The sequence below is a fragment of the Vidua chalybeata genome, chromosome 8, assembly GCF_026979565.1.
Source record: "Vidua chalybeata isolate OUT-0048 chromosome 8, bVidCha1 merged haplotype, whole genome shotgun sequence".
Classification (NCBI taxonomy): Eukaryota; Metazoa; Chordata; class Aves; order Passeriformes; family Viduidae; genus Vidua; species Vidua chalybeata.
The window spans coordinates 32,139,527-32,165,839 of record NC_071537.1 but is presented as its reverse complement, the minus strand read 5'-3'; the positions used below and the strand labels follow the sequence as shown (position 1 = coordinate 32,165,839).

Here is a 26,313-nt window from a genome sequence, read left to right as displayed (position 1 = left end):
TTGCTCGCCCCGGGGCCGGCTCGGCGCTGGCCGGCGGGCTCGGGGCGATGCCGGGGCCGCTGCCCTGAGCCGGGGCGGGCGCAGCCGCTCCCCGCCCCTGCCTCTGCCCGGGAGCCGCTCTGTGAGAGCGGGACCGGCCCGGCAGCCCCAAAATGACCGAGCTGGAAGGGGACTTCACCAAGCTGCTGCTGCTGAAGGAGGAGCGGATCAAGGAGCTGGAGCGGCGCCTGGGGGAGAAGGACGAGGAGATCCAGGAGCTGCGGCGGCGGCTGCACAAATGCCAGTCCGTGCTGCCGGCCCCCAGCCCGCACATCGGGCCCCGCACCACCCGGGCGCAGGGCATCTCGGCCGAGCCGCAGACCTACCGCTCCTTCCACGACCTCCGCCAGGCTTTCCGCAAGTTCACCAAGGCCGAGAGGTAGGGATGGCACGCACCCCTTTTCCCCCGCTCCCGCCAGCCCCGTTCCCGAGCGGGTTAGCCGGGAGGGGCATCGCGTCACCCCGCCTGGCATCGCCGGCACGGTCCGTGCCCGGGGCGCGGAGCGGCTCCGAGCCGCCGGGAAGGAGCCCTGCGGGGGATCGGACAGCCCGGACCTCCCTCCCTCGCTTCGCTCTTCCTTTCCCCGCCGCGGCTCCGCTGCGACTCCCGGGGGATGCTCGGCCGGAGCGCGGGGGGGCGGCGGAACCTCCTCGGCGCTGGGAAAAGTTTGCGGCGGGGCCGGGAAGTTGTTCGGTGGCTGCTCGAGAGCCGCCAGCACCCCCGGCAGCCCCGTTCCCGGGGCAGGTGCTACCCCTCGCCCCGACCCCCCCCTTTCCCCACCCCGTTCTCCCCAAAAACGAGCCCACGCTGCTCCAGCCGTGCTTTGCCTCCTGTTATGCCGGTGGGACTCGCTGATCCTGAAGAGCTTTTTCCACATTAATGATTGTATGATTCTATTTCCCTGTGCCGCTGTCAGGCGCCCACAGAGAGGTTTTTTGGGGGCAGCATGGAGTCTGCATCACTCAACGCGGGGTCTTGGTTGTCCTTCTTCCATACAGGAGGGAAAACTGGGGAGCGTGGTGCTGTGCTGGCTGCTGGGGAGGTTGGCGTGGTGGAGAAGTTGTGTGTGACCACGGTGGTGGCCCTGCTTTGGGCAGAAGCTGTGGCTGGTGCTTCTCGAGCAAGGCACGGTCCCATGTCCCCTGTGCGGAGCGATTTGTTTCAGCAGAGCCATTCCCGACGGGATCTGTGTGTAGGTGTGAATCCACAGCTCTCCCCAAATGTGCCCCGACCAAACTCCAGTCCTTTCCTCCTCTCTGTGCCCTGCCTCTTGTTAACAAGAATATTGCTCAAACGAGGAGCACTTGGCTTTGGCCTTTTTAAACTCAGTGTTATTCTTTTCCCTGCCTGTGGGGCTTTAATAAAGCGAACTGCTGTGCCCAGGGAGGTGTGTGAGTGCGAGCTGAGTGTGTCCGTTTGTCCTTCCCTGGGGCAGCACATCCCTGTGCACCAAGGCAGAGGCCAGGTGTTGTGGGTGGAGGAGAAACCACGTCCAACTTTTCCTTTTGCTGTTGGTTTTATTGGAGACAGTGATCATCCCGAGCCTCAGGAAGGGTGACAGTGACCTGGCACCTGTGGTGAGGGCAGGGACCCAGTGTCCCCACCCTGAGTAATCACTTATTTAGAAGTTGTTAAACCTGCTCACGGCTCCAGCAAGGTTTAGTCCTGGCCTGAGGCATCCCCGTGCTGTTCCCAGTTTGGGTTGGCAGGTCAGCGCAGGAAAAGCTGTGTTCATGTGATGCAGTGAAGGTCGTTTGTCCCGTCCTGAATCATTCCCATCATCCTCAGATGATGTTTCAGTGGGCAGGAAAAACTCCTAGTGGGGCCTGTGGGCAGTTCCAGGCTGGAACTCCATCCCCTGGCATTCCCCGTGCCTCAGCCTCGCTCGTGGTAGCCATGACAATGGTAACCAAGCCAGTCTTGGATTGCTCTTGGGTTTTAATTCTTAAATCTTCCTTTAATTCTGCTTAATTCTTCTCCCATCTCGTTGCTGGGAGAGTGGAGGGCGGCTCCATGGTGTGCTGAGCACGCTGCACCCACAACCTCCCTTTTTCCTCCATTTTCCCCCCAGATCCCTCCCCACCACGGGCTAGATCGAGGTGTTTTTTCAATGGGTGGTGTGTGGGTCTTCGATCCGGCTCCAGGGTGCTGTCCTGGGCTCAGGGAGCACAGGGCTGTGCTGCAGAGGCCTGTGCCAAGAGCATGACGAGCTTTCCCTGCTCCCGATGCTGGCCAGAGGCGGGGATGGCTCTGGCTGCTGCCAGCTCCCCTCAGTGTCCCCGGGGCTTTCTCTGCCCCTGGCATCTCAGAACTGCTGACAGCACTCGGCTGATTTATTTATGGGGCAGCTCATGCACCTCCAACAGCCTCCTGCCTGTGCCCCAGCGACAGGAGCAGCTCCCAGCTCTCCATCCCCCGTCCCTGAGGCTGAGGATGGGGAACACCTCTTTTCCAAAACCCACAGGCAACTTCCAGACCATAAAACCCCCAAGGGGATGTTCAGGCCCATCTGTTTTCAGTTGAATGCCAAAAAAGAAACTTTTTTACCTGGGATCAACCTCCAAGCACTTTTCCACCTCTGAAAATGAAGATGTAGTTATTTGACAATATAGTTGGATTTGTTTATTGTGTGTAATATACACCGACACGTAAAACTGTCAAGGAGTTGAAAGCAGCAAACTATGGGATGACAGGAACTCAAACAGGGATAAATCCCAGCTGAAAGTGGAGAATGCAGTCAGTTTAAATATGTTGTGCCTCTTGTATTGCACCTCTGTCATATGCAGCAAGGGCAGAGTTGAAGAGGCTTGCAGAGATCCAAAGAACGGGGATGTGTAAACAGAAAGGTGGTGAAGGATGTGTTATCTTTGGTCTGGAAGTGTGTTTTCATGCTGTTGTTCCTTCTGATAACATAGAAATATAAATTTAATGGCAGAAAACATTGCTGTGTAGCTGGCCAGGTGCATAGAGCTATCCACGTATCTATATCCAATCTGTAAATTAGATTTTCTTTCAGAACAGCTGCTTTCTGTGCCTGTCTTCAAAATAATTCCTCCCTGTTGCTCTTTGATCCATTCCTGCCAGCAGAGATTTGAGTTGAGAGCGGAGCTGCACTTCCTGTAAATGATTCCTTCATTTATTTATGGCCAGTGAGTTTTGATTCACTTTCACCCCCAGCCAGTGAGTGTTTTGGATCACATGAGGCCTCAGGGCTGTCTGATCCAGCACCTGCCAATCCCTTATGGCAACAGAGAGAAGGAAAACTAGATTGTCCCTGTTTTTCCTGGCAGGGTGGGAGCCATCCATGGATAATGCAGCAATCCAGGCACCTTGCTAAAGTGATGCCCAGTTGCTAAGCAAAAGCACTGCAGATGATCAATGATGCAAAAAAGTAAATGCTGAGGTGTGGCAAAGCCAGGACTAAGAGCTGGATCAGCCCTGCCTGTCCCTGCACCCAGAGGTGCTCTGCGCCCTGACAGCGATGGATCTGAGCCCTAATCCCATCTCCAGATCATCCTCCCAGGAAATTCCAGCTGCTGCCTGCCTCAATTCTGAGGTGCAATGTCTAATTCCAGCTAAATCCTGCTTATTTGGGCTGAGAAGCCTCCTTCAAACCACAAAATGACTTTGGGAACTCTGGAGTATTTTCGGAATAGCAACTGAATCTTTGCTGAAGCCCTGGCCCTGCAGGCAATTCCACGTTTTGTGTGTGGTTATATCCTCAGCTCCCCAAATCCAGCTTGGACAGTGCCATCCTTGGCTTTTTCCATGCCCGTTTCAGTCTGACACAGTGCTGTAGGCTCAGCCTCAGTATCATTTAAGGCAGATGAGTTTCCCCACTCTGTTCCTGGTAATTTACCCGTCCTTCTTGGCTCCCTAACTTTTTCGGCAACTTTTTAATGGATTTCCCCGCCTTTTTAACTTTATTTCAGGAAGAATTTGCCACAAGATGGCAGTGGGGTCTAACATTTAAGGCGAGCTATTGGGGTGTATTGTGGTTTCAGCCTCCCAGTCCTGGACCAGTCCTGATGCCTGTGGTTTTCCAGGTAAAATCAGGCATGAATCCTTGTTTCTCCTGCTTCCACCTTCGCTGAGGTGTTGGGGGATACTTTGCAGAGGGCGTGTGTTCACCCAAGGTGTTAAAACTCAGGATTAAAGGCTTTGGGTGGTACTGGGGATGGAGGATTGGAGTGGATCCTCTTGACTTTGTGCAGCAAAAGCATAAAGGGATTGCTCATTATTGGGAGAAGCTGGTGCTTGCTGATGGCCATGGCAGGACCAATCCATCTCTGGGGTTTGGGTGTTGCTCAGGCCAGGACCAGCCACGCCCGGGGTAAAAACTGGGCAGCCTGGGAGGTCTCCGGTCCAAAACTCAAGGCCAAGTCACCTTCAAAGCTGGACTGGGGCCGCTCCAGGCTGAAGCAGAGATGTCCTGCACAGCCCTGTAATTCTCCATCACTTTTACCCCCCATAACACTTCTGTCTCACATCTCCACCATCCTGGAGCTGCTCTGCTGCTGGCCTCCAACCCCCTGAGCATGGCAAGGGGGATCTTCCCCCTCCCTGGAGCCGTGTCCTTCCCCCCTCAGCCCCTTTCTGGGAAGTGAGCTGCCCGCCTGCGTTAATTTAGCCATGATCTCATCAGCTGCCAGCCACTAAAGCGATATCGATCCTGCGCTCAGCCTGCCCGTGAAAAACAACCCAGCTGCTTCCCCACTACCTGGAACCACCCTCCCTCAGGGCCTGGGCAGCCTGGAAAAGGAGCTTTTGCCTCATTTTTTTGCTGGCGGGAGACCAGTACGTGACTTGCTGCCTGTGTGTGACACTTCAGCCTTTAAGCTGAGGAAGGACAGTCTAGGACTGTCCCTGTGCAATGTTTGACAGCACTCAGCAGCTGTGCCTGAAACGGTTCAAACAGGGAGCTTTTGCTGGGTCTGAGGCTGCTGTTTCTCTCTGTAAGGATCAGCATCGCTTTGTAAAGCTCAGAGGAAGGGTAGCAGTGATTTTGCCATTAATTACGACTCTAAAAACGCCTCTCTTCCTCATTTACCCGTCCACAGTCCGGTCCCATCCTCTCCTGATGTGCTGCAACAGCAAATTCCTTGGATGCTTCATCCCTGGGTGATCCCCACCAAAGATCAGAAGGATTTTATTAGCTGGAATTACATTGGCAGAGGAGGAATTAACACTGTCCTCATTGCTTGTTGTGTTGGGAGAGCGTGGCTGCTCCAAGGGAGGGAAATACAGAGAGAAGTTTGACAGGGTTGCTTAAATTTGGGGTGAGCTGGAAAATATTCCAAAGAGGGTGATGAGAGGGGAGGGAGATGGTCCTCTCTGCTCATTTGGATGGAGCAACTTGTGTCATGAAGCAGTGGAGTGAAGATGGGGGGGACAAAGTGAGTTGTCACTGCAGGGAGAGGTGTGACATCAGCCCCTCGAGAAGTCCAAGGTCAGACAAATAAGCACAGAAGGGTTTTAGAAAGGGAGGGAAGCAAATGTTTATGGTTAATCAATGGAAATAATTTCCTGTCTTTTAATTTTTAATGGGCTGAACTCACTTCTCCCCCCCTTTCCCTGGGCATCACTTCCCTTTGGTTTACAGGAGACTTGAAAATTGAGCCAGGATGGGGGGAAATTTGGCTCCCACAGGGCATCAAATGGTGCCTTTCCATTGGGTACAGCCTGGCGTCTGTCTGTCTGTCTGCCTGTCCCCAGCAGCCCTGGTCACCCAATCCACCGTTTCCATTGTATCCCTTCAGTATCACGGGCCAGGGCAGCATAGCAAGAGCAGCTAAACCCAGCTTGCCCTTCCAAAAATAGTACAAAACAGGTATTCATTTATATACAAACATCTGAAATAAATAATAAAAAAAAATCAGATTAATTTACATATAAACATGTGAAATTAAAGAAATAAAATAGATTATTTGACGTGGTCCCTGGTCTTGGTGAAGAAAGGAAGGGCAAGATGACAGGATTTTTTTTTTTCTTTATTATAAAAATTATCATTTTTCTGCATGGCTTGGGATGCAAACTTGGAATGTTTGCTGTGTGTTTCTCAGGTCTGCCCTGAGGAAGGGCACACTTGCCAAGGGAATGAGGCGGTGCCCATCCCTGGCTGACGCAGGCTCCGTCCCAGCAGCGTCATCCCAAATTCTTCCTTCAGCCTATTTTTAAATGCCTCAAGTCAGGAGGTTTTTGGAGCCTCCCCTGGGGCACCAAACCACAGGCCCAGAGATTTCAGGGCAGCTGCCAGATCTCCATGTCCCCCACCTTCCCTCTGCCTGGAGCTCTGCTTCCCAATCCCTGAAAAACTGGTTACATGTGGGCTCTAAACCTCAGCTGTGCTCCCAGGCAAGGCCACCAGAAACTGCTTTTCCCTCCTGGATCTTTGTTGTGAGTGGATTTATAAAAATACAAAGAGCTGGGAGTTGGGATTGTGTTGTTTTCCTGCAGCAGCTTGTGGACCTCTCTTGGTCTGGAGGAGAAAAAGGGTCCTTGTGTCCCTCTTGCTGCTGCTTTTTTAAACGTGGCCCGTGGATGTGGTGGTGTAAAATTGCTTGGCCTCACTCACTCTTCATTTGGCCTCTTTTATAATTTCTATCAGGTTTTTAAAAATAATTTTTGTCAGAATTTTTGTGTCCTTTTCATCAGGATTTTTTGTGTCACTTTTGTCAGAAGTGTTCTGTCATTTTTGTCACAGTCGTCCCTCAGGATGGAAAAGGTAATTCTCCAGAAAAAATCCTCCTGGGTGATGAAATCTTATCAGAGTAAAATGGGATAGAAAGGACTAAAATAAAACTCTTAGGAGTGCCTCTTTCCTAATGAGAAACTTCAGGAAAAAGCCTTCCCAAGGTTTCCACTTGGTTGTGGAGCTGCTGCAGGTCCTGGAAAATCTCTGACAGAGCTTTGGCAAGGGGCTTCCTGAAGAGCTTTCCCCTCTGCCGTGACCTCCTGGGTGGAAAAGATGAGGATTGCTTTTTTTTTCAAAGAGATTTTTTTCTGTGTCCTGCTCATGGGTGTTCTTGGAGCATTTTTGTTCCATTAGTAATTAAACCCTGTTGTCACAAATGAGGCAGACGATGCTAAAAAAGGAGGGAGGAAGGCAGAGCTCCGGCCCATGGGTGGTGGCAGGAACTGGGATGATCCTGGGGATCCACAGGGATAAAGGACTGAGATAATTTTCAATTTCAAATTCCATTTTTTGGATTTAATTCATGCTGGGGACTGAGCCTGAGTGTTGTGGGAAAGGGGGAAAATTCTCTCCAGTAATGGGATCAAATCTCTTCAGTTTGACTCAAAGGAGTGTAAATAGATTTGGCAGTGATTTTCTTGGTGATTCCTGGTTTTGAAGTATTTTAAGGTGTAAAATGGGGTGAAAACATCCACCTCATGGCAGTAAATTAATGACAGGTGGGGTGATGGAAACAACAGCTACAGGGGGAGAAAACACAGAATTATGTACTATAAAATACACAGAAGGAAACTGTGCAGGTGGGAAAGAGGTTCAGGAGAAATATCTTAATATTTGGGGTTTCTGGCATGAAGTTTGCACTAAAGGAGGCTGTGATTGATTGATTGATTGATTGATTAATTGATTGATTGAAGCAAGCACAGCAGATGGGAATTTTGAGTTGTTTTCATTTGCATTTTACTCTTTCTTGGGAGTTTCTATAAAATCCTCCCAGGTAAAAATCACCACCACGATTTTAAGTGACCAATTAGTATAAAAATTCTGCTTAAAAAAAAAAAAATCTATTGACCTGTTTGTAGATCAGATCCTAAATCTCAGAATTCCACTTTCCATTTTTGTATCTGCACTGTATTGCCAGTATTTAACTTTTTTTAGCTCTTTAATCCATCCATTTCTGAGGAGCTGGCTCTGTATTATTTTTCCTGTGGTGTGTGGAAGTGGGAAGGAAAACTGGGAATAATTCCTTGAGACCCCAGATCCTCTGAGTGGCTCAACACAGAATTTTGAGGCTTGCTATTATTAAGCCAAAATTCAACTTTTAAGTCCTGGAATTGGTGGAAATAGCATGAAGCAGTCCCTTAATAATGCATCCCAAAGGTGGCTTCCAGCTTGGCTGTTTGTAAGGAATCCCAGAAGTGACCGGAGCAGGGAAAGATGCAGGGAGAGACACCTGGGCAGTTGCTACACTTCCTAAAAATGGATCTTAAAAAAAAAAAAAAAAAAAAATCATGAATCTGGAAGAAATAAATACATCCAGTGTCCCTTCTTGCTCCAGCCCATGTTTTTTTTTTTTTTTTTTAACGTTCAAAAGAAAATAAATCCATGCTTGTAGAAGTACAGAAAGGTTCTGAAAGTTTGGAGAGGCAGAGTGGAGCAAATCTGGGAAGGAGCTCTCTGGGAAGGTGGGGAAAACACCAGGAAGTTGCTTCATCTGGGAAATTTTATATAAAATATACATTTTTATATTTATTTTAATACCAGGGCTGTATCTCCAAGGTGGTTTTGCTGCCCATCTGCCAGCCCACCCAAACCAGTCAGAGATTCTGTTTTTTTCTGCATTTGATGTTTACCTTTTTTACAAAGCCTTGGGGGCATTTTTGATGCCATTTCAGCCTGCATGGAGGCAGGAAAAAAAAATCCCCAAATCAGCTCTTAGAGGGAAAATTTTCATGGAATGGCACTGAGAGTGTATTTTATCAATAGACAGCAGCCCCCTCCTCGGCTACTTTATTTCTGTCTGCTCAGTAGTTCAGAAAAGAGCTGTTCAGTATTTTAAAAAATACAATATTAAAATGAAAGCAGCATAAAAAGTGGTGGTTGTGGTTGGTTTTTTTTTTTGGGTTTTTGGTTTTTTTTTTTTTTTTTTTTGGTTGTTTTTTTTTTTGGTTTCCCCCCCCCCCCCCCCACTGATTTTCATGCTGCTTTATGAAATCTGTGTCAAGTAAAGGGTGAAATCTCTGCCTTCCCTTTCATCCCGTAATGCAAGGCTGGGCTCTCCCTTCCAGGAGCACGTTTCTCCCTTTGATCTGCAGGTTTATTATCCCATGTGCCATCCAGGGAAAAGGCTGCAATGCCTGTTGGGAAGCACAGACCAGAGCAGTTGGTCTCCCCTGCAGAAACCCTGACACTTTAAATCTTCTTCCCCACATTTCTCAGCTCTGCTGGGGCAGAGAGACTTGAAGCTGGATTGAAATTTATCCCTCCCTCTAAATAATCACCTGAAAAAAAAGAATTTCAAAGTGTTTTATCTTTTGATAGGAGAATGCTTGTGGCAACTTCAACCAGAAACTTGTTCTTCTATGGGAAAGATGCTGGAAAATATAGGTTGAGCTGGTGTGGGTATTATGAATATTAAAAATTTTACTCGGTTATTCCACATGTTTAGAGGCAGAAAAGCAAAAATCAAAGTGGAAGTGGTGCTGTGGATCAACTGAAGGCTGGTTTTAGGGAAATTTTGGGGTCTGATTTATCTCTCTTGAGTCTGTACAGTCAAATCCATCCTAAAGCATCAGTTGTGTCTCACACTTCTAGTTCCTGCTGCTGCTCATTGTCTCTTGCACCTTTTTGGCTGGGTTGACCCCTAAATTGTAGTTTCCACTCTGAGATTAAAAGCAGGTATGGCTGATTCCCATCTTTTATGTTGGGCTGGTTGATTTCTGTTTTGGGGAGCCTCCTCCTTCTCCTTCTCCTTCTCCTTCTCCTTCTCCTTCTCCTTCTCCTTCTCCTTCTCCTTCTCCTTCTCCTTCTCCTTCTCCTTCTCCTTCTCCTTCCTTTTGCTGCCAAATATTCAGTAGCTAAAAATCAACTCTCTTTTAAAAGCTTTAAGCCAAATGGGAAACGCAGGGGGAAGCTTCCCATGGAATGATGTCACGAATCTCCCCAGCCAGTGTTTCTGTGGTGGCTGCATCCCAGGCAGCAGATGAAAAAGTCCCCTGGAGCTGGTTTCCCCCACAGTGACTCCTTTCCTGACCCTGCTCCCAGCCTGTGATTCCCTGGGAACTGGAAGCAGCAGCTCCTTGCGTGGGTGTTGTGCTCATGGTGCTCACATCACGAGGGAGAGCAGGGAGCTGATAAATCCCTGCATCCCCATTCCAGCCTGCAGTGTAACCCTGACCTGGGGAAGGGGATTTAAATTTGCATTTGTGGAGCCCTTCTGGCGGGGCTGGGAGATGCTGGGTGGCACAGGAGGAATGGGAAGGGCTCCAGCTCCTGGGTGGGAATCCCAGGGGGTCAGCAGGGCCAGCTTTGTTCATCCAGCCCCATTTGCAGATGAGCCCTTGGCCTCCGTGGAGGTTTTGTTTCCACGGGTGCGTTTCTGTCCTCAATAAAATCCCCCCTGCCCATCCCGCTCAAAGCCCTGCCCCGCGAGCTGCAGGGGAGTTAATTGCCCCAATGGCTCTGCCTTCGATATTGCTTCCGCATTTCCAGCCTGGGTCTGTCTCAGCCTCCCGGCCCAGCTGCTCCTCCTGCCCTGCCTGTTTGCTGTCCTTCCCACGCTTCTCCCAAGCGCCTTTCCCTCACTTTTAACCCTTCCTGCGCCAGGATAAAATCCCCTGGAGCTGGAGATGCTCCCAAGGAGCTGAGTTTGTGACTCAGCCACGTCACAGCAGCCTTTTAATTGCTTTGCATGGCTGCAAATGCTTTTTTCCGCCCAATTTGGAGGTGCTTTAATAAAACTTGCTAAGCTCATTCCACGAGATCTGTTTTCCATAAGACTCTATGGATTGGCATTGTTGTCTGCCTTAATTTTTCCAACAATTAAATGGAGGCTGGAACATCCCAAAGGATGTGCAGGGTTTGATGTCAGGCTGACACAATTACCTGGGAGATTTCATTTACCTGCTAAAATCCTGGTGGAGTATTTGCTTTTCTCTGGCTCTCCAAAATGTATTTTTTTTTAATTCCAGAACTCAGTGACCCTCTGGCCCACCTTTTATTGAAAATTGAAAACCCCAGTGTGCAAAGACCTGAACCACTCTATTTTCCAGTATTTTGGCTGTCCGTATTCATATCCTTCTCTAAGTTTTATCTGTTCAGGTGCTGACCCATAAGTTCATTTTTATCCAGGGACTTGCCCAATATTTTCCTTCCTAAGGCAGCTGTGACCATTAGTTTACTGCCCCATCATGTGACTCTTCCTGTCCCCTTCAACTAATGGGAATGAAGTGGGATTTGGGCAATTGTAGTGTGATGTTGATGGGCTGGAGGTTTTTCTTTCCAGCCCATGCTGCCTTGGCCGAGCTGTGCTAACACTTCCATTTAATTATACAAAATTCTTATTTTATTTTATTTTATTTTATTTTATTTTATTTTATTTTATTTTATTTTATTTTATTCTCAGTCTGAGCTGCCTGGCCCTGGGAACAGGGGTGATTTTTGGCCTGGAGAACACCAGGATTGCCATGACTCTTGCTGAGAACATAAGGATGTTCTGGTGAGATTTCTTCTGCCCTTTTCTCTCTGCTGGTCCCATTCCAAGCACTTCTCTCCCCAATCCACATCCTAAGGGGCAGATGTAAGGAGCAGGATTTGAGGGAAAAGCTGAGGTGCTGTTTCAGGCTGCTCCTGCTCACAGCAAAAGCTGCTTGAGCCTGATATTTCCCTAATGAAACCATGGAGGGAATGATTTCCCAGTGTGGGGGAAGCATTTGCCACTGACATTATCTCAGTTTAGCCTTCAGACCCAACATGAGGATAATGGGATAATTACAGCCCAGTTTGACGTGCTCAGGCATTACTTTCATTACAGACAAATGTTCTTGGAGAAAGGAAATGTCATCCCATTACTGGCTGATCTTTGAAACCTCGAGGTCCTCGCTCACTTTTGCCTTCCCAAATCTGCTTTCCACTTGCACACATCCCCAGCCATACCCAGGGTAGTGACTGTGGTTATCAGGCTGATAAAGCAGGCCTGGACACTCAAAGAAATGAGAATTTACTGGTCTCCAAGCAATACAAGTGTCCAGGAGGTTAAACACAGATTTGTCTTTTTAAGTGGGCTTCTCATTCAGGAGCATTGGAGGGAAATTCAGGCTGGAAATGAGGAGTGGTGCAGGTTTTTTGGGACTTAGAGCTTTGGCATCTCCTCAGTAAGATCGAGCCCTGTGTGGAATTTCATTGCTCTCCACAGCCCCCTGACAGGAGGGGCAGCCAGGGGGTTCAGGTTCTGCTCCCAGGCAACAGGGACAGGATGAAGAAATGGCTTCAAGTTGCTCCAGAGGGGGTTTTGATGGGATATCAGAGGAAATTCCTTCACCAAAAGGGTGGTCAGGCCTTGGAAGGGGCTGCTCAGGAAGTAGTGGAGTCACAGCCCTGGGAATGTGCTCTGGTGGCCAAGAAGGCCAATGGCTGCTGGCCTGGATCGGGAATGGTGTGGCCAGCAGGAGCAGGGAGGTCATTCTCCCCCTGTACTCAGCACTGGTGAGGCCAAACCCTGAGTGCTGTGTCCAGCTCTGGCCCCTCAGTTTGGGAGGGACGTTGAGACGCTGGAGCGCGTCCAGAGGAGGCAGCGAGGCTGGAGAGGGGCTGGGAACACAAACCCTGTGAGGAACGGCTGAGGGAGCTGGGGGTGTTCAGCCTGGAGAAAAGGAGACTCAGAGGTGACTTTGTCACTCTCTACAACTCCCTGAAAGGTGGCTGTGCTCAGGTGGGGTTGGGCTCTTTCTCCAGGCAGCACTGACAGAACCAGAGGACACAGGGTTAAGCTGCACCAAGGGAATATAGGCTGGATATTAGGAGAAAGTTTTTTACAGAAAGAGTGATAAAGTTCTGGAATGGCCTGCCCGGGGAGGTGGTGGAGTCCCCATCCCTGGATGTGTTTAAAAACAGACTGGATGTGGCACTGGGTGCCAGGGTTTAGCTGAGGTGTTGGGGCTGGGTTGGACTCGATGATCTTGGAGGTCTCTTGCAACCCAACCCAGGGATTCTGTGATCCTGTGAATTCTGAGAATTCTGTGATTCTGTGAGTGTTCCAAAACTGTGGATGTGGCACTTGGGGACATGGGTTGGAGGTGTCCTTGGCAGTGCTGGGGAATGCTTGGACTCTATCTCAGAGGGGTTTGCCAACCTTTGGGATTGTCTGTGGAGCATGAACCACCCAACCCGAAAAACCCCGGCCTGATGGTAAAAGAACTGTCAAACCTGGGTATTTCTCCTGCTTCTTTTTTTTTTTTTTTTTTGCAATGCCAACCTCTCCCTATTTTTTCAGTTCAAAAGAGTTGGTGGTGCAAGAAAAGAAAGGGTTTGGTACCATGTGGGAGAACCAGGGCTGGATTGGGTCTGGCCAGAGCATTAATGGAAATTCAGTGTAAGGCTGAGCTGACAGATGGATTTTATGCCACCTCCCTCCTGGCCATGGCTTCTGGGAGGGAAAGGAGATCTGGGAGAAAAGTGCAGCTTTAACACTGGAATATTTCAGTTTTATCTTCCACATGGCTGGAAATATTTGATACTTAAGGCAGCAACAGAGCCATGTCTTGGGGTAAAACCCTGAGAAAATGCAGAGGACTGTGGGATGTAGATTTATAGAAAATTCTTAAAGTTTGATAGAAGGTTCACATAGTGTGTACTTGTATATAAATTTTGAGATTACAAATATTGACTTAGAAATGTTATAGAATAAGATAGATATGGTTAAGAGAGAAACAGAATTAGAAATAAGTTTTAAAGGACGGTTTTGTAAAAAAGAGTAGATATTTTAGAGAAATAGAACCATGAAAAATGTATTGTAGTAAGACCCATGAGGAGTTATTTTAGATGATGAGTTTTAAAGCATTTACAACACAGTGTGGTAAAAACTAATAAGCTAAAAAATGCTTATAGTGTATTGTAATTGGAAAAGAGTTTATTGTGATAGCGTGAATTATAACACCTGCATTGTCTCACCCTTCTCATGAGACTGAAAATGGAATAAAAGTTTTTAAAACGCGTCTCAGCTGTCCCATCTCTGAGTCAGAAAAAAAAGCATAGTCCAGCAGGGGGACAACCCTCAGCTTAATGCTGGGAAGTGCTTAAAAAAACCTCCCAAAAACTGATGCCAGGGAATAGAGGGAGGGAAAGGCTGCAGAGCCCCCTGGCTTTCCTGGGAATGAAGAAACGCTTTCAGCTCTGCCTCGCCACCCTCTGCTCTGTTGAAGGCCCCCACAGAGCAGAGATCTTTATGCAGGAGGTTTCAATAAAGGCTGTGCACGGCGGTGCTGCCCTGCGGGTAACCACAGCACCCTCCAGGAGCTGCCCATGGAGCCGGCTGGGGCAGGCTGAAAGGCTGCCCTGTTCCCATTCCGGGCTTTTATCGGGAAGGATTCCTGGGGGGAAGCTGCCAAACAAACCCCCAAGCCCAGCGGGGAGGTGGGGAGAAGCCTCTCCTGTGTGCTGGCACGCAGGGCTTGGCCTGGAAAATGTCTTGGCGCAGCTCTTTGGGGCTGGAGGGGATGTGGGGTGGCAGCAGAGACTGCAGAGGGGGAAGATTCGGGGATAAACACACTTGGGGAGGCAAAATCCAGGTGGTGTGGGGGTTTTAGAGCATAAATCTGCTCAGCTGGGGTCGTGATGGGCACTGGAGGTGGCACTGCTGACCTGCAGGTGGAGATGTGGGTGAGCCACCCCTTTCCCAGGGATTTTGTGCACCTGGATGTTTGTCCTTGTTCAAAATAGGTGCCTCATTTTTCATATGGATTCACCCATCTTCGAGTTCTTGTAAAGCCTTTTTCTGCCCCTCCAAAAATGCCCCTTAATACGGAGCATTTAATCAATTATGACGTCGCTATAATGTAAAATAAGATTTTTATTCTATTTTTTTCACATAAGCCCTTGACAAATAGCAGCTCCCAGGTATTTGTTTACCTCCTTCAACACCATCTCCAGCTGCATCCTTTGCCACAGGGGGGATTTTAGCACTGCAAAAAAGCAGTTCAGCCTCAGCCACCAGGAGTTACAGCTCCTTCTTGGCCTCTGGCTGTACCTTGTCCTTTGAGTTCATGGTTTCCTACTCACACACTGGGCAAACTTCACCCTTGTTGTTTTTTTTTAGTTTTTATGGGGCAGCTGAGAGGTGTTTGAAAAGATTTTATTCTGTTATTAGTCTTGATGAATAGTGGGACACAAGAAGAACAGCATTCTATCAGAAGCTAACCTATTTCCTGGTTACAACACTTTATAAATGTTTTTTGTCTTATTAGCTTTTGCTGCACAGTGTTGCTATTACTTCTAGCACTAATTACCTATATTTTTTCTTTTACTGTGGTCTTGCTACAATGCGTCTTTCACCGTTTTAATTTCCTAAAATACTTAGTGTTTTTGCAAGGCTATATTTTGAAACTTGTTGAAACTTGTTTCTAGTTTAGTCTCTCTCTCAATGATGTTATCTTTATTCTATTCTAAAGATGAAGCAACTGAGAGGTATTTTAAAAGATTTTATTCTATTATTAGTCTCAATAAATAGTAAAACACAAAAGAAATAAAACAACACCATTCTATCAAAAGCGAATTTATTTCTTTATAAATATTTTTTAGCTTATTTACCACACAATATCACTATTACTTCTAACACTGATCACTTAAATTTTTTTACATAATTGTACTATCTTTCACAATTTTAATTTTCCAAAATATTTAATCTTTTTACAAAACTATATTTTAAAACTTATTAAGACTTATTCCTTGCTCAATCTCTCTCTCAACAATGTTACCTCTATTCTATATCTTCCTTAAATCAACACACCTTGTCTTAGTGATTACACACCAATATACAAAACTATATAAACTTTCTAGTGAGTTTCATAAATTCTTTTCAATCCATTTAAACATTTCAATCAAATGTTAAACATTTAACATCTATTAAGTTTTAAAAGCTCTTTCCAAATCCATTTCCCACATACTCTCTGGGTTTGTGTGGTGCAGTTTCTTCCCACCAGAGCAGAGGATGGGGGTGGAGAGGCTCTCCCCAGCAGGAGGAGAGCTCCAGCCTGGCTTTTCTGGCACGGGCACAGGTGACACCCCCATTTTTTGGGGGTCCCAATGCCCATTTTGTGGCTGTAGGGTCCTTCCCTGCCTAAACCCAGTGCTCACCCAGCCAGGAGAGCAAACCGTGGCAGAGATTACAAGGGAGCAATGCCTGTGCCTTGCACTGTTCTCCTTTCCAGCCCATTCCATCAAGGAACCAAAAGGAAAAGGGGATTTTTTTCCTCCCCCCCAGATTCCTGTGGTGTCACTGGCATCCCTGATTGTGGAAACCCAGGGCACTGGGAATATTTCTCTGTCTGCTCTGGGATGTCCTGACCCCCAGGGGAGCACTGACTTTGACCCTCATTCATGGGGAAAATGTCCAAAGCCTCAAGATAAATGAGAAACCACAGAAGTGTGAAATAGATTATAGAGATTGTAGAGAGTAGTGTATTATGTCACATGGGTGAGAAATTTAAGTTTTAAAATTTTAAGCATGCTATAGATAAATACAAGATAGAGGGTACAAAGTGTTGTCTCAAGCTTCTTTCTTCTTCTTCAGTAGGATCTTGTAATTAAGTAAAAAAATCCACATTGCAAGTCTTTAAGGGTCAGTTATTAAGTTAGAAAAAACCCCATAATTTAAGTGTCACTTCTTAATTGAGTAACTTAATTTTTGATTAAACTTAAAAGGCCTTGTAACAAGAGATTGTTAGCCATTTTTGTGCTGTTTTTTCCTGCACACAGAGTCTGGTGCAGACAGTGTACTGACGTTTTCATAAAATAACAATCAACAGAAGCTGAAGACTGAAAAAATCCAATGCATCTCTCATTCCTAACATAAAACTACTCCAGAAAAGTCTCCCCTGCCAGGGGAGCCCCCAGGAAATTGCCCAACTTAGATCCCACAAACTCACACCTGATAAATCACGTGCTGGATGTGGGGAGATTTAAAACATGGTTTTTTTTTTTTTTTTTTTTGTTAAATGCAGCCCCTTCCCATTTTCCCTGCTGTGATGCCCAGGATAAAGCTGAACTGGGCCTGGTGGGGCAGGGCTTGGCTTTGCCAATGCTTGGCAATGACTGCCAGCAACTCCTTCTGAAGAGCTCCAGGCCATAAATAATGAATACCTGCTGAATTATTCAGGCTGGGTGTGCAGCAGATGAATGCAGGGAGCTGACCAGGCTAGGAATGAGTAATTATGTTAATTAACCCGTGCAGCTCGCTGGAGGTGCAATTAAGTTCATCCTTTGGGTTGCTGTGATTTTTCAGGCACAAAAATGAGATAAAATGAAACAAACTAAAGCTGCAGTTACAAGAGATGGATTAAACCGTGTGGTTTGAATGATCAGCAGACGAGCTGTGCTCTAATTCAGGTGGATTTATGTTCCAGCAGCTCTCTGTTCCTTCAGGGGGGAAACAGGTACATTTTTTAAAGCTTTAATCACTGCTCTCTGCAAGAACTTGAAGATGGTTCTGCAGTAGTGTGATGTGCCAGTCTCTTTATTTTCTGTATGTTGCTGAAGTGGAAGAAAAATTAAAGAAAAAAAAAATATTTAAAACCCATTAGTATAATGAAACAAGTCCTAATAATGCCCTACAAATGGAAAGCTTAATTTTGCAAACACATCACTTGCCATTCAGTGGCCAACAAAACCTGAGTTCATGTTCAAAGGCTTTTCTGGTGAGAAGAAATAACGGATTTAGTTATAAGTGGAGAATATTCCCATTTCCCCCCTGCTCTTGGGTTGATAATAAGCATTGCTTTGCACTGTGAAGAACTGGAAGAACCTGCTGGAATTGGGTTCATGAGAGAAGAAGTTTAAGGAATGCCTGAGACTTTTCCCAAGCTGACATGAAAGGGTTTGCGCTGAGCTTTACCTCTCATCAGGGAATTACCCAGGTGAGGTGAATTCTCCACTGAAGAGCTCCAAACCTGCTCCAGCTGTGAGGGATTTGGTGAAACCTTTAAATAGGAGAAGTGAGGGGGTAAATTCCTAAGTTTTATCTTCTTTTGGAGGAGCAGAGATGGCAGAATGTGGCTCATCTATGGCCTGGATTTGGGGTTCCCACCTCCAATTTCACCTCCTGGTAGGGATTTTATACTACTAAAGAACTGGGTACTGGGAGGTTTCTCCTGAGGATTGTTTTATTTTTTGGAATTATTTAATCTGCTTGGGTTTGATTTGCCTTTTGCAAACGTTATTTACCTCCTGTCCTGGGTATCTCCTACAAAAATATAGAGAAGCTTGAGGGATAAAAAACATATTTACTTAAATTCCCCCATCCTAGTGAGGCTCCTGTTTTGTTTTTTTTTTTTTTTCTCCCGTAATTTACCCCTCCATGCTCAGTATTTGCTGTTCTGCTGCCCAATCAATACTAATTCTGCTTGAAAATTGCATTAATGGCTTTTAAAATCAGAGTTTGCTTGCAAAACTTGACCTTATCCATAGATCAGAGCAGTTTGGGAAGTTGGGGTTTGTCATGGGGTTTTGAGGAGGTGATGGATTAACTGCAATTTCAGTGAAATATTTGCGGCTATTTAAATTTAATTGACTTTTCTGGGAGTTTACAAGGGAATATAAATGGAGAGTAAAAAGAGCCAGACACCTGAAAACGGAATAATTTAAAATTCAAAGACATGAGACAAAAAAATGTGGCATGCATAGAGGAAATAAACCCCCTTCATTTTTCAGAGTGGTCATTAATACTAAAAAATAGGGATGTTTTGGGTCTGTGTGTCCTGAATTTTGTGTGCACGCTCTGGGTGATTGGGAGTTGAGCCAGGAGTGGGTGCAAATCAGTGCTGTAATGCCCATTACTGCATTGAATCATTGATTCCAGCTTACACCTGATCAATCTCTTGCCTCTCTTTAAGGGGGAACAAAGAGATGGTATTATTGAAGTCTGGTATTATTTACCACACCACAGGAATGGTAAAGAAAACCCACCCAAAAAGTGGTGCTTGCAGGCAGAGTTGTTGCGTCTCTGAAACAGTTTCTTTATTGAGCAAAATTAATATTAAGCAGAAGCAGGCTGTGTTTGATTGCTGTAAGGGACCTACAGACTGTGCCGTGGGTTTATAAATGTCCTTTTTTATATAAATAAGCGCCTTAAGATGCCACGTGTTCACTTTTTAGGGAGTTGTAGTGGGTAACTCATGAAAAACTTGTGATTAAAAAGTTGTGGTAGCCCCTTGCAGAGAAACCGAATAAGTTAATGTGTTAAAGCTAGGCTTGAGCAATATTATTGCTATTTTTTTTTTTTTCTGCGATGACAATATTGCATTTTGGTCGCTTTGGGGATGTTTTTTGTTGGGTAGCTTTTCTGTTTTGTTGTTTTTTTTCTGGCGGTGGTGTCGCTTGCCCAATGTTTGGTGCAGGGCAGCAGAGGGCGGCCTTACTCCTCGAGTTTGTGTTCCCTGCTGCCGGGAGAAACGGGGATGAAAAGTAGGGAAAAAGCGAAGAATGCGGGGAATGCTGTGCCTGCCCGAGCTGCGGGCCGTGTAAGGGAGCAGAGCCAGCAGCTCCCACTGGGGAGGTGGCACAGGAGCCGCGTCCCGCCCAAAGCATCAGCGGCAAACTGTCCCTGCTGATAGCCCTGCCTTGGAAGCGAAAGGGAAAAAAGGAAACAGCGGGTACAAAGCTAAAACAAAGCGGTTTTTGTGTGTGGAAAGGAGCAGGGGTGGTTTGGAAGCCAACTGTTTCTCAATTTCAAGACATTATAAACGTTTTTTAAGCTATCAACTTTAACCACACCATACTATAAATACTTTAAAACAAATAATCTACAATTGCCCCTCTTAAGTCCTACTACAATGCATCATTCATAATTCCATTTCTCTAAAATAACGAGTCTTTTTTACAAAGCTACCTTTTAAAACTTGTTTTTAGTTCCATTTCTCTCTCAACAATGTCTGTCCTATTCCATGGCATTTCTAAGTCAACATTCCTTATCTCAAAGTTTACATACAGATACGTACTACGTAAGCCTTCTGTCAAGCTTTAAAAATTTTCTACAAATCCATTTCCCACAGTTTGGAAGCAGGCTGTGAGTTTGCTCTCCTGCTCTGGGTGCAGGGATCTGGAATGTGTTGCTCTCCTGCTGCACGATGCAGGGTTTGTGCCTCGTATTGGTCCTTCCTCCTGTGCCAGGGGCTCTGGAGATGGGTTTGGATGTGGGGCTTTGTGTGTTGACATTGCAGAAACTGGGGAAAGGGCCCTCTTGCCTGGGCCAGAGGAGAGAAAGCTGCAACATAAAGGGTTCTTGCAGAGAAATCACCTGGGGCTAGCACAGGAGGGACCTGGAGCTGCTGGAGAGAGCCCAGGGGAGGCACCAGGATGAGCAGAGGGATGGAGCAGCCCTGCTGGGAGGAAAGGCTGGGACAGCTGGGATTGTTCACCTGGAGAGGAGAAGCTTTGGGGTGACCAAATTGTGGCCTTGCAGGGCCTGAAGGAGCTACAGGAAAGAGCGGGAGAGACTTGGGACAGGACACAGGGAGTGGCTTTCCAGTGCCAGAGGGCAGGGATGGATGGGATATTGGGGAGGAATTGTTCCCTGGGAGGGTGGGCAGGCCCTGGCACAGGGTGCCCAGAGGATCCCTGGAAGTGCCTGGAAGATCCTGTCACTGGATCCCTGTGGCTGCCCCTGGATCCCTGAAGTGCCCAAGGCCAGGTTGGACAGGGCTTGGAGCAGCCTGGGACAGTGGAAGGTGTCCCTGCCCATGGCAGGGGTGGCACTGGATGGGATGAGCTTTAAGGTCCCTTTGAACCCAAACCCTTCTGTGATTATATAAAAGATCAGTTCCAGCCAAGAGATCTTTCTTTTCCAACCACAGAGAAGCAGACCCACAACACTTTTGCCTTTGCAGCAGCATCACTTCCAAGAGATTTTTCTCCTGAGGTTTGAGGAAGCTCCCAGTAGTTGGTATCACAATTCCCCAGAAGTGACAACTGTGCTGTTTTCCACACAAACCAAAGATTGGGAGCTGGTGGGGAAGAAGTGCATGGGTGAACCTTCCTGGCATGTTTGAATTCTCTGCCATGGAGAGGGGTTAAGGTCAGAGGAAAAGCAGCTGGGAATGGAACTGGAGTGAGGAACACCAGGGCAGGTGAGGAGGTGGAGCAGTGCCAACCACAGCCAGGGGTTTGGCTGCTAATCTGCACCAGAAATGGAAGAAAGGAGAGGATAAAAGCTCTGCCCACCCCGTGACTCACCCAGGGCACTCAGCTGAGAGATGTTGGCCGTGCTGAGGAAATCAGGTGAGTGCTGGTCTCTAATGCTCTGATGAGTAGAGCAATCAGTCCCTGCAAACACTGACAGAGAAAACGGTGAATATAAACATTTTACACACTCTGAGAGCCCAACTTGATGGAGTTCGCCCAAGCATAAATAAGAAATCGCTGTAGAAGTCAGTGGAGTGCAGTAAAACCTTTGTGAGGCCTGATGTGAGCCCTGTTTGCAGACTGTGCCTGGATGATTCATGGATATTTCCTTGGTACTGTAACAAGCTGGGCCCTCTGTGGGGTGCAGCCATTGACTCTGAGCCTTAAATGATCACAGGGCTCAGCTCCTGTGGACAGAGCTTTTTGGGAAATGTTTCTCGGAGAGGAAGGGTTTAGTGTTGCTGGAATTGTGGCCATAAACACCTGTAGATCCCTGAGTAAGAGTCTGGTGCTCCAGTGGAATATTTCCAGTTGCTCAGGACATGCAAATGTCAAAGACTTCAGGATAAATCCTGCCACAAATCTGTTTTTAAAAAGGAAGGCAACTCTCAGTGCAGCTAAAAGAAATACCAGCCTGTTCTCTAGGCATGTAAACCCCAGATTTGAAATCTGTTGTTTGTGTTTATTATTATAAATACCTGAAACAGCCAAATCATATTTTTTTAATAAGCAGGGGAATTAAACTGATTGTATAAAGAGACAGGACACTTGTTCTCAATGTGTCATGAAATAATGGTAACACACTGGTTATTTTCATATCGGGGGAGCAGAATTTGTGTTTATTTCTAATCCAATTTCAAATATAAATGAATTGTTTTGGCGGCTGGATAAATCAAAACAACAGACCAAGGCAATTATGGGAGGTGAGTGGTGCATTACTGGAGAGGAGAGATAAGAAACACTGCAGGATCTGAAGGGGTGAGCAGAGGGAGCACCCAGAATTGCAAATGCTCAGGGCTGCTGAGAGGTTTGTCACTGTGAAACCCTCAAAGTGAAGGAATGGCATCAAACAGCCTCAGAATAAGGCTGGAGAAATGAACTGCTATCAATTAATATAATTTGGGGGTGGGCAATGAGCTTCTTGCTGTTCTCAGTTTCCTGAGGGTTTTGCTTTCCACCTCTTGCAGCCGGAGCACCGTGACTAAAACAATGAGTGATGTGCACAAGGCAGCGTGGGTCAGAGGGGGAAAGCTGAAACTGAGGAGTTCAGCTGTGGCTGTGTTGTGTTTTACAAGGAAACAGAGAAGAATTGCAGCTGTCTGGTGGAACAAATCTCTTTTTTGGTGAGCCCAAGTTTTCCCCAGCATCTGACAAGGACCAGTGCTCTGGCAGAGCTGGGATTGTTCAGCCTGGAGAGGAGAAGCTCTGGGGTGACCTCACTGTGGCCTTCCAATGCCTGAAGGAGCTACAAGAAGCATGGAGAGGCTCTTTACAAGGGAAGGGGGGACAGGACACAGGGAATGGCTTCCCAGTGCCAGAGGGCAGGGATGGATGGGATATTGGGCAGGAATTGTTCCCTGGGAGGGTGGGCAGGCCCTGGCACAGGGTGCCCAGAGCAGCTGGGCTGCCCCTGGATCCCTGGCAGTGCCCAAGGCCAGGTTGGACAGGACTTGGAGCAGCCTGGGACAGTGGAAGGTGTCCCTGCTATGGCAGGTGTGGGATGAGCTGAGATTTAAGGTCCCTTTGAACCCAAACCCTTCTGTGATTCCAAGGGTGCCCTGGGAGCAGTTGTTGCTTGTTGGAGACCCAGATAAAGACAAGCCCAGAGGTGATTTTGTATGGGAAAGGTGTAGAACAGATGCAATCCAAGGAGGAATGTGTGGGGGGCAGTGAATGTCACAGGATCACTGAGCACAGGCTGCCCCCAGCATTCAGCTCTGGCTGATGAGAAGTGGAAGGGAGCTGGCCTGGCTGTCCCTGTGGAAACCAGACCCAGCACATGGCTCCCACCTGCCTTCAACTGTTCCAGCTTCCCCAGTCCAGCAGAGATGTGTGTGGGAGCAGAGTGAACCTGTTTTCCCAGCAACATCAACGGAGTTGATGTTTTTTACAGACTTCACCTCTGTTGCATTCTGGATCTCATGGCTCCACGACTAAATCTGCTTCCCTGCATTTCATTTAATTGGTCCCTGGGTTCATTTGCTTTCATGGCTTAAAGCAAATGGAAAACAGCATTTCCAGGGCCTGCCTTGTATAAATGCTGCTTTTTGCTCTACATAGGCAGTGCCCCAGGACTGCTGGGAGAAGCAGGGCATGGGCAGTGTCTAATTGTGGCAACTGCAAAGAGCACCGAGAGTTTATTTTGGCAGCTTGCAGAACAAATTTCTGCTTAATCCGAGCCTAAGGAGACTTCTTAAGGCAGCTGAATCATTTAGAACTGGTTTCTGGCTTAATTCAACCCAGAGGAAGAAGTGTTTAAGCTCTGCCTGTGTCTGATTGTGCTGGGCAGTCCAGCCTTTCCTGGAAAGTGGGAAAAATGAGCCAGTCACTTGCAGTGTGTCTGGACAGGAGGGATGAGGATCATGGCCCTGGTTCCTTCAGGAGGGCTCGGGATCATGTGTGTGGTCCTTCCTGGAGAAAGCCTGGCCCCAAGGATGTCATTCAGGCTGAGGATGTGAGAAGTGCTCCCAGGAATCCCACAGCATTCCCTTAACCCTGGAGGGCTGTGGGGATACACAGCCACCATGTGCACACAGCTGGAGGGGTGAGCTGATGAAAATCCAATTTTCTGTGTGTCATGGGAGAAAATCTTCCTGCTTTTGGAGGGCAGAGGTTTCTGCAGATGTGTGGCCAGAGATGGTGGCAATAGGGTCTTGTCAGTGGGGAGAAGAAGTCAGAGGGATGGTTTTGTTTGCTTTGATGGAGGGAACAAGATTTGAAGGGCTTGTTAAACTTGTGGCTACCGAGAATGATTTTCTGGTGCCATTTTTCTGTAGAGCTTGTAATGAGATGAGTGATACTGGTGCTGTTTCAGCTCTGCAGCCCACCCAGCAGGAAGCACAGCCCAGGCTTTGCTCCAGCCTGCAAAAACAACAAGGGGAGGGAGATCTCTCACCTTGTATTGACAGGACGTGCTTTGTGCCATCCATCTCTTCCTCCCAGGTAAAGGGCAAACAAGGGAGAATTTAAATCTTCGATGTGGTGTGTGATCAAAACCACAGTGTTCCCGGAGAATCCTCTGCTATTCCATGCTCCCAATGTCTCCTCCTTTGGTTTTGCATGACACAAACATTCATTTTGGTGTTCTGCATGTCCCTAATGTGATATAAGAAGCTAAATGCATTACAACTGCAGAACAGCACATTGTTATTTTTTCCTTCGGCTTCTTCTGCAGCCAACAATTTTTTGTTCCCTTAATAAGCCCCCGTATTTTTCTTTTCCTTCTCATGCACTCTACCCCGGATTCATCCTGAGAGGATTTCCTGGAATGGCTGCATGCTCTTCACACTTCTCAATGTTTCTTATTGAGCGTGGAAAGAACTGATGCCCTAAAGGAAAGTCATCAGGATAATCCAGTTCAGGTGTTGATTTGAATTCCAGCATGCAGGAATCAATGGGGTTTGAATGACAGTGCTCAGAGCTGGATATCTCCATCCCTTTGTAGGGAGGAACAAATGACTTTCACTTTTGTATTAGAGGCTCTGGAAAGGACCAAAATAGGGAGGAGGAACATCCAGTACGGTGAGAAAATAGGTCTTGTTTTCCTAGAGAAAAGAGGCTGAAGCACTTCCCAGATATTCAATTCCTGCTCCTTCATCTTGGCAAGGCTGTTTTGACACAGCAATTTCAGCTTCATCCTCATTCCTGGGGGCTGAATTAGTTCCCAGGTGCCCCCTATAAATCTGTAGGGCTCTGTGGCCCCACAAGGAGCTGCCAGAGGGGTTTTGGGGTGAAAGGAATGGCCAGATGTGCCTTAGGGAGGAGTCGGGTGTGCCTGTGTTTCAGTAGGTGGCACTCCTTGCTCTGCCTTGGGGACTGCCTTGGGGACTTGTGGATTTTGGGGACGTGGTGAAATAGCAGGTGGCATGCCATGGATGAGATGTGGTGAGTCTCAGGTGTGACCACACCTCGTGGTGCTTCTTGGAAGGGTTCAGCTGCTGTGCTGCCTCCCTCGAAATTTTCCTGTATTCTTGTAGTTCCTTCTCATCATAAAGGTGTTGCTGTGACTGCGCAGGCAGGGCAGGAATTTGATTGTGTGCCAGTGGAGGGCAGAGCCCTGCAGGTCACAGACCTTCCCAAACCTGCACAAAGCAAGATAATCCAGCACAAAATCCAGCTGGTTCAACTTTCTGCCACGGGCTGATCTGCTCCTGCAGATATTTTGGGAAAAGAGTAGAGTGGATTAGGCAGGGAACAAACACCACATCCAGGAGGAGGAAGATGTTTATGTATGTGGGCAGTGGTGCATGTCCAGCCTCTCTGTCCGTGCTGTCCTGGCCGGTTGGAGCAAGGTGACATTAGCCTGTCAGGGATTGTGCCAGCTCCCTGAGCCTCGTCTTGGGAATCCAGGGAGGTGTTTGCAGGATAGACAGTGTTCAAATACAGTTTCAGCTTGAAAAATGGCAGCTGAGTGGGTGCATTTGGTGACAGATGATCCCTGAAAAGGTTCAGAAGCAGAAGGTATCAAAACCCTGGAGCTGTGCAGACAGGAAATATTGTGAGTGCAGCGGAGAGGAGAAACATCCCTGCTCCATGTGATTCCCACCAGCCAGCCCTGGTGTGCTGTGCTCTGGGGCAGATCTCTGCAGATGCTCTTTTTTTTTGGCTTCCCACTCGACATCCAGGCACACTCTGGCAGTGGAGGGAGCAGGAAAAGGCTTTGGGAAGTTCATAGCCGAAGGTTTCCTTAAGCTGTGAGCAGCTTCACCCAATACCAAGCCAGTTGGTGCATTCCTGCCATTCTTCTCCCTAAAGCTCTTCCTTTCCATTCCCTGGATCAAGCAGACAAAGCAGTTGCTCTGTTGAGCCTGAGATCCATTTATTTATTGATTTATTTTATTGAGAGCTTTAAATTGAAAGGAATGGGACCATAGGATTTATTTTTATTGGAGTGGGGTGGTACCCTGGGGTCCCCGAGATCCCACAGCAGGATCTGTGCTGGCCTCGTGGTTTCTGTGCTCTGTTTTTTTGGGAG

The 26,313-nt window shown here is 47.4% G+C and overlaps 1 protein-coding gene across 1 annotated transcript in view; it reads left to right on the top strand.

The window, feature by feature from the left end:
- PRKG1 (protein kinase cGMP-dependent 1) overlaps nt 1–26,313 on the top strand; it is a 373,843-nt gene continuing 347,530 nt past the window's right edge. Inside the window, exon 1 of the mRNA XM_053948822.1 lies at nt 1–418. Within this exon, the coding sequence (XP_053804797.1) occupies nt 153–418 (266 nt within the window). The 5' untranslated portion in view covers nt 1–152. The remainder of the gene's footprint in view (nt 419–26,313) is intronic.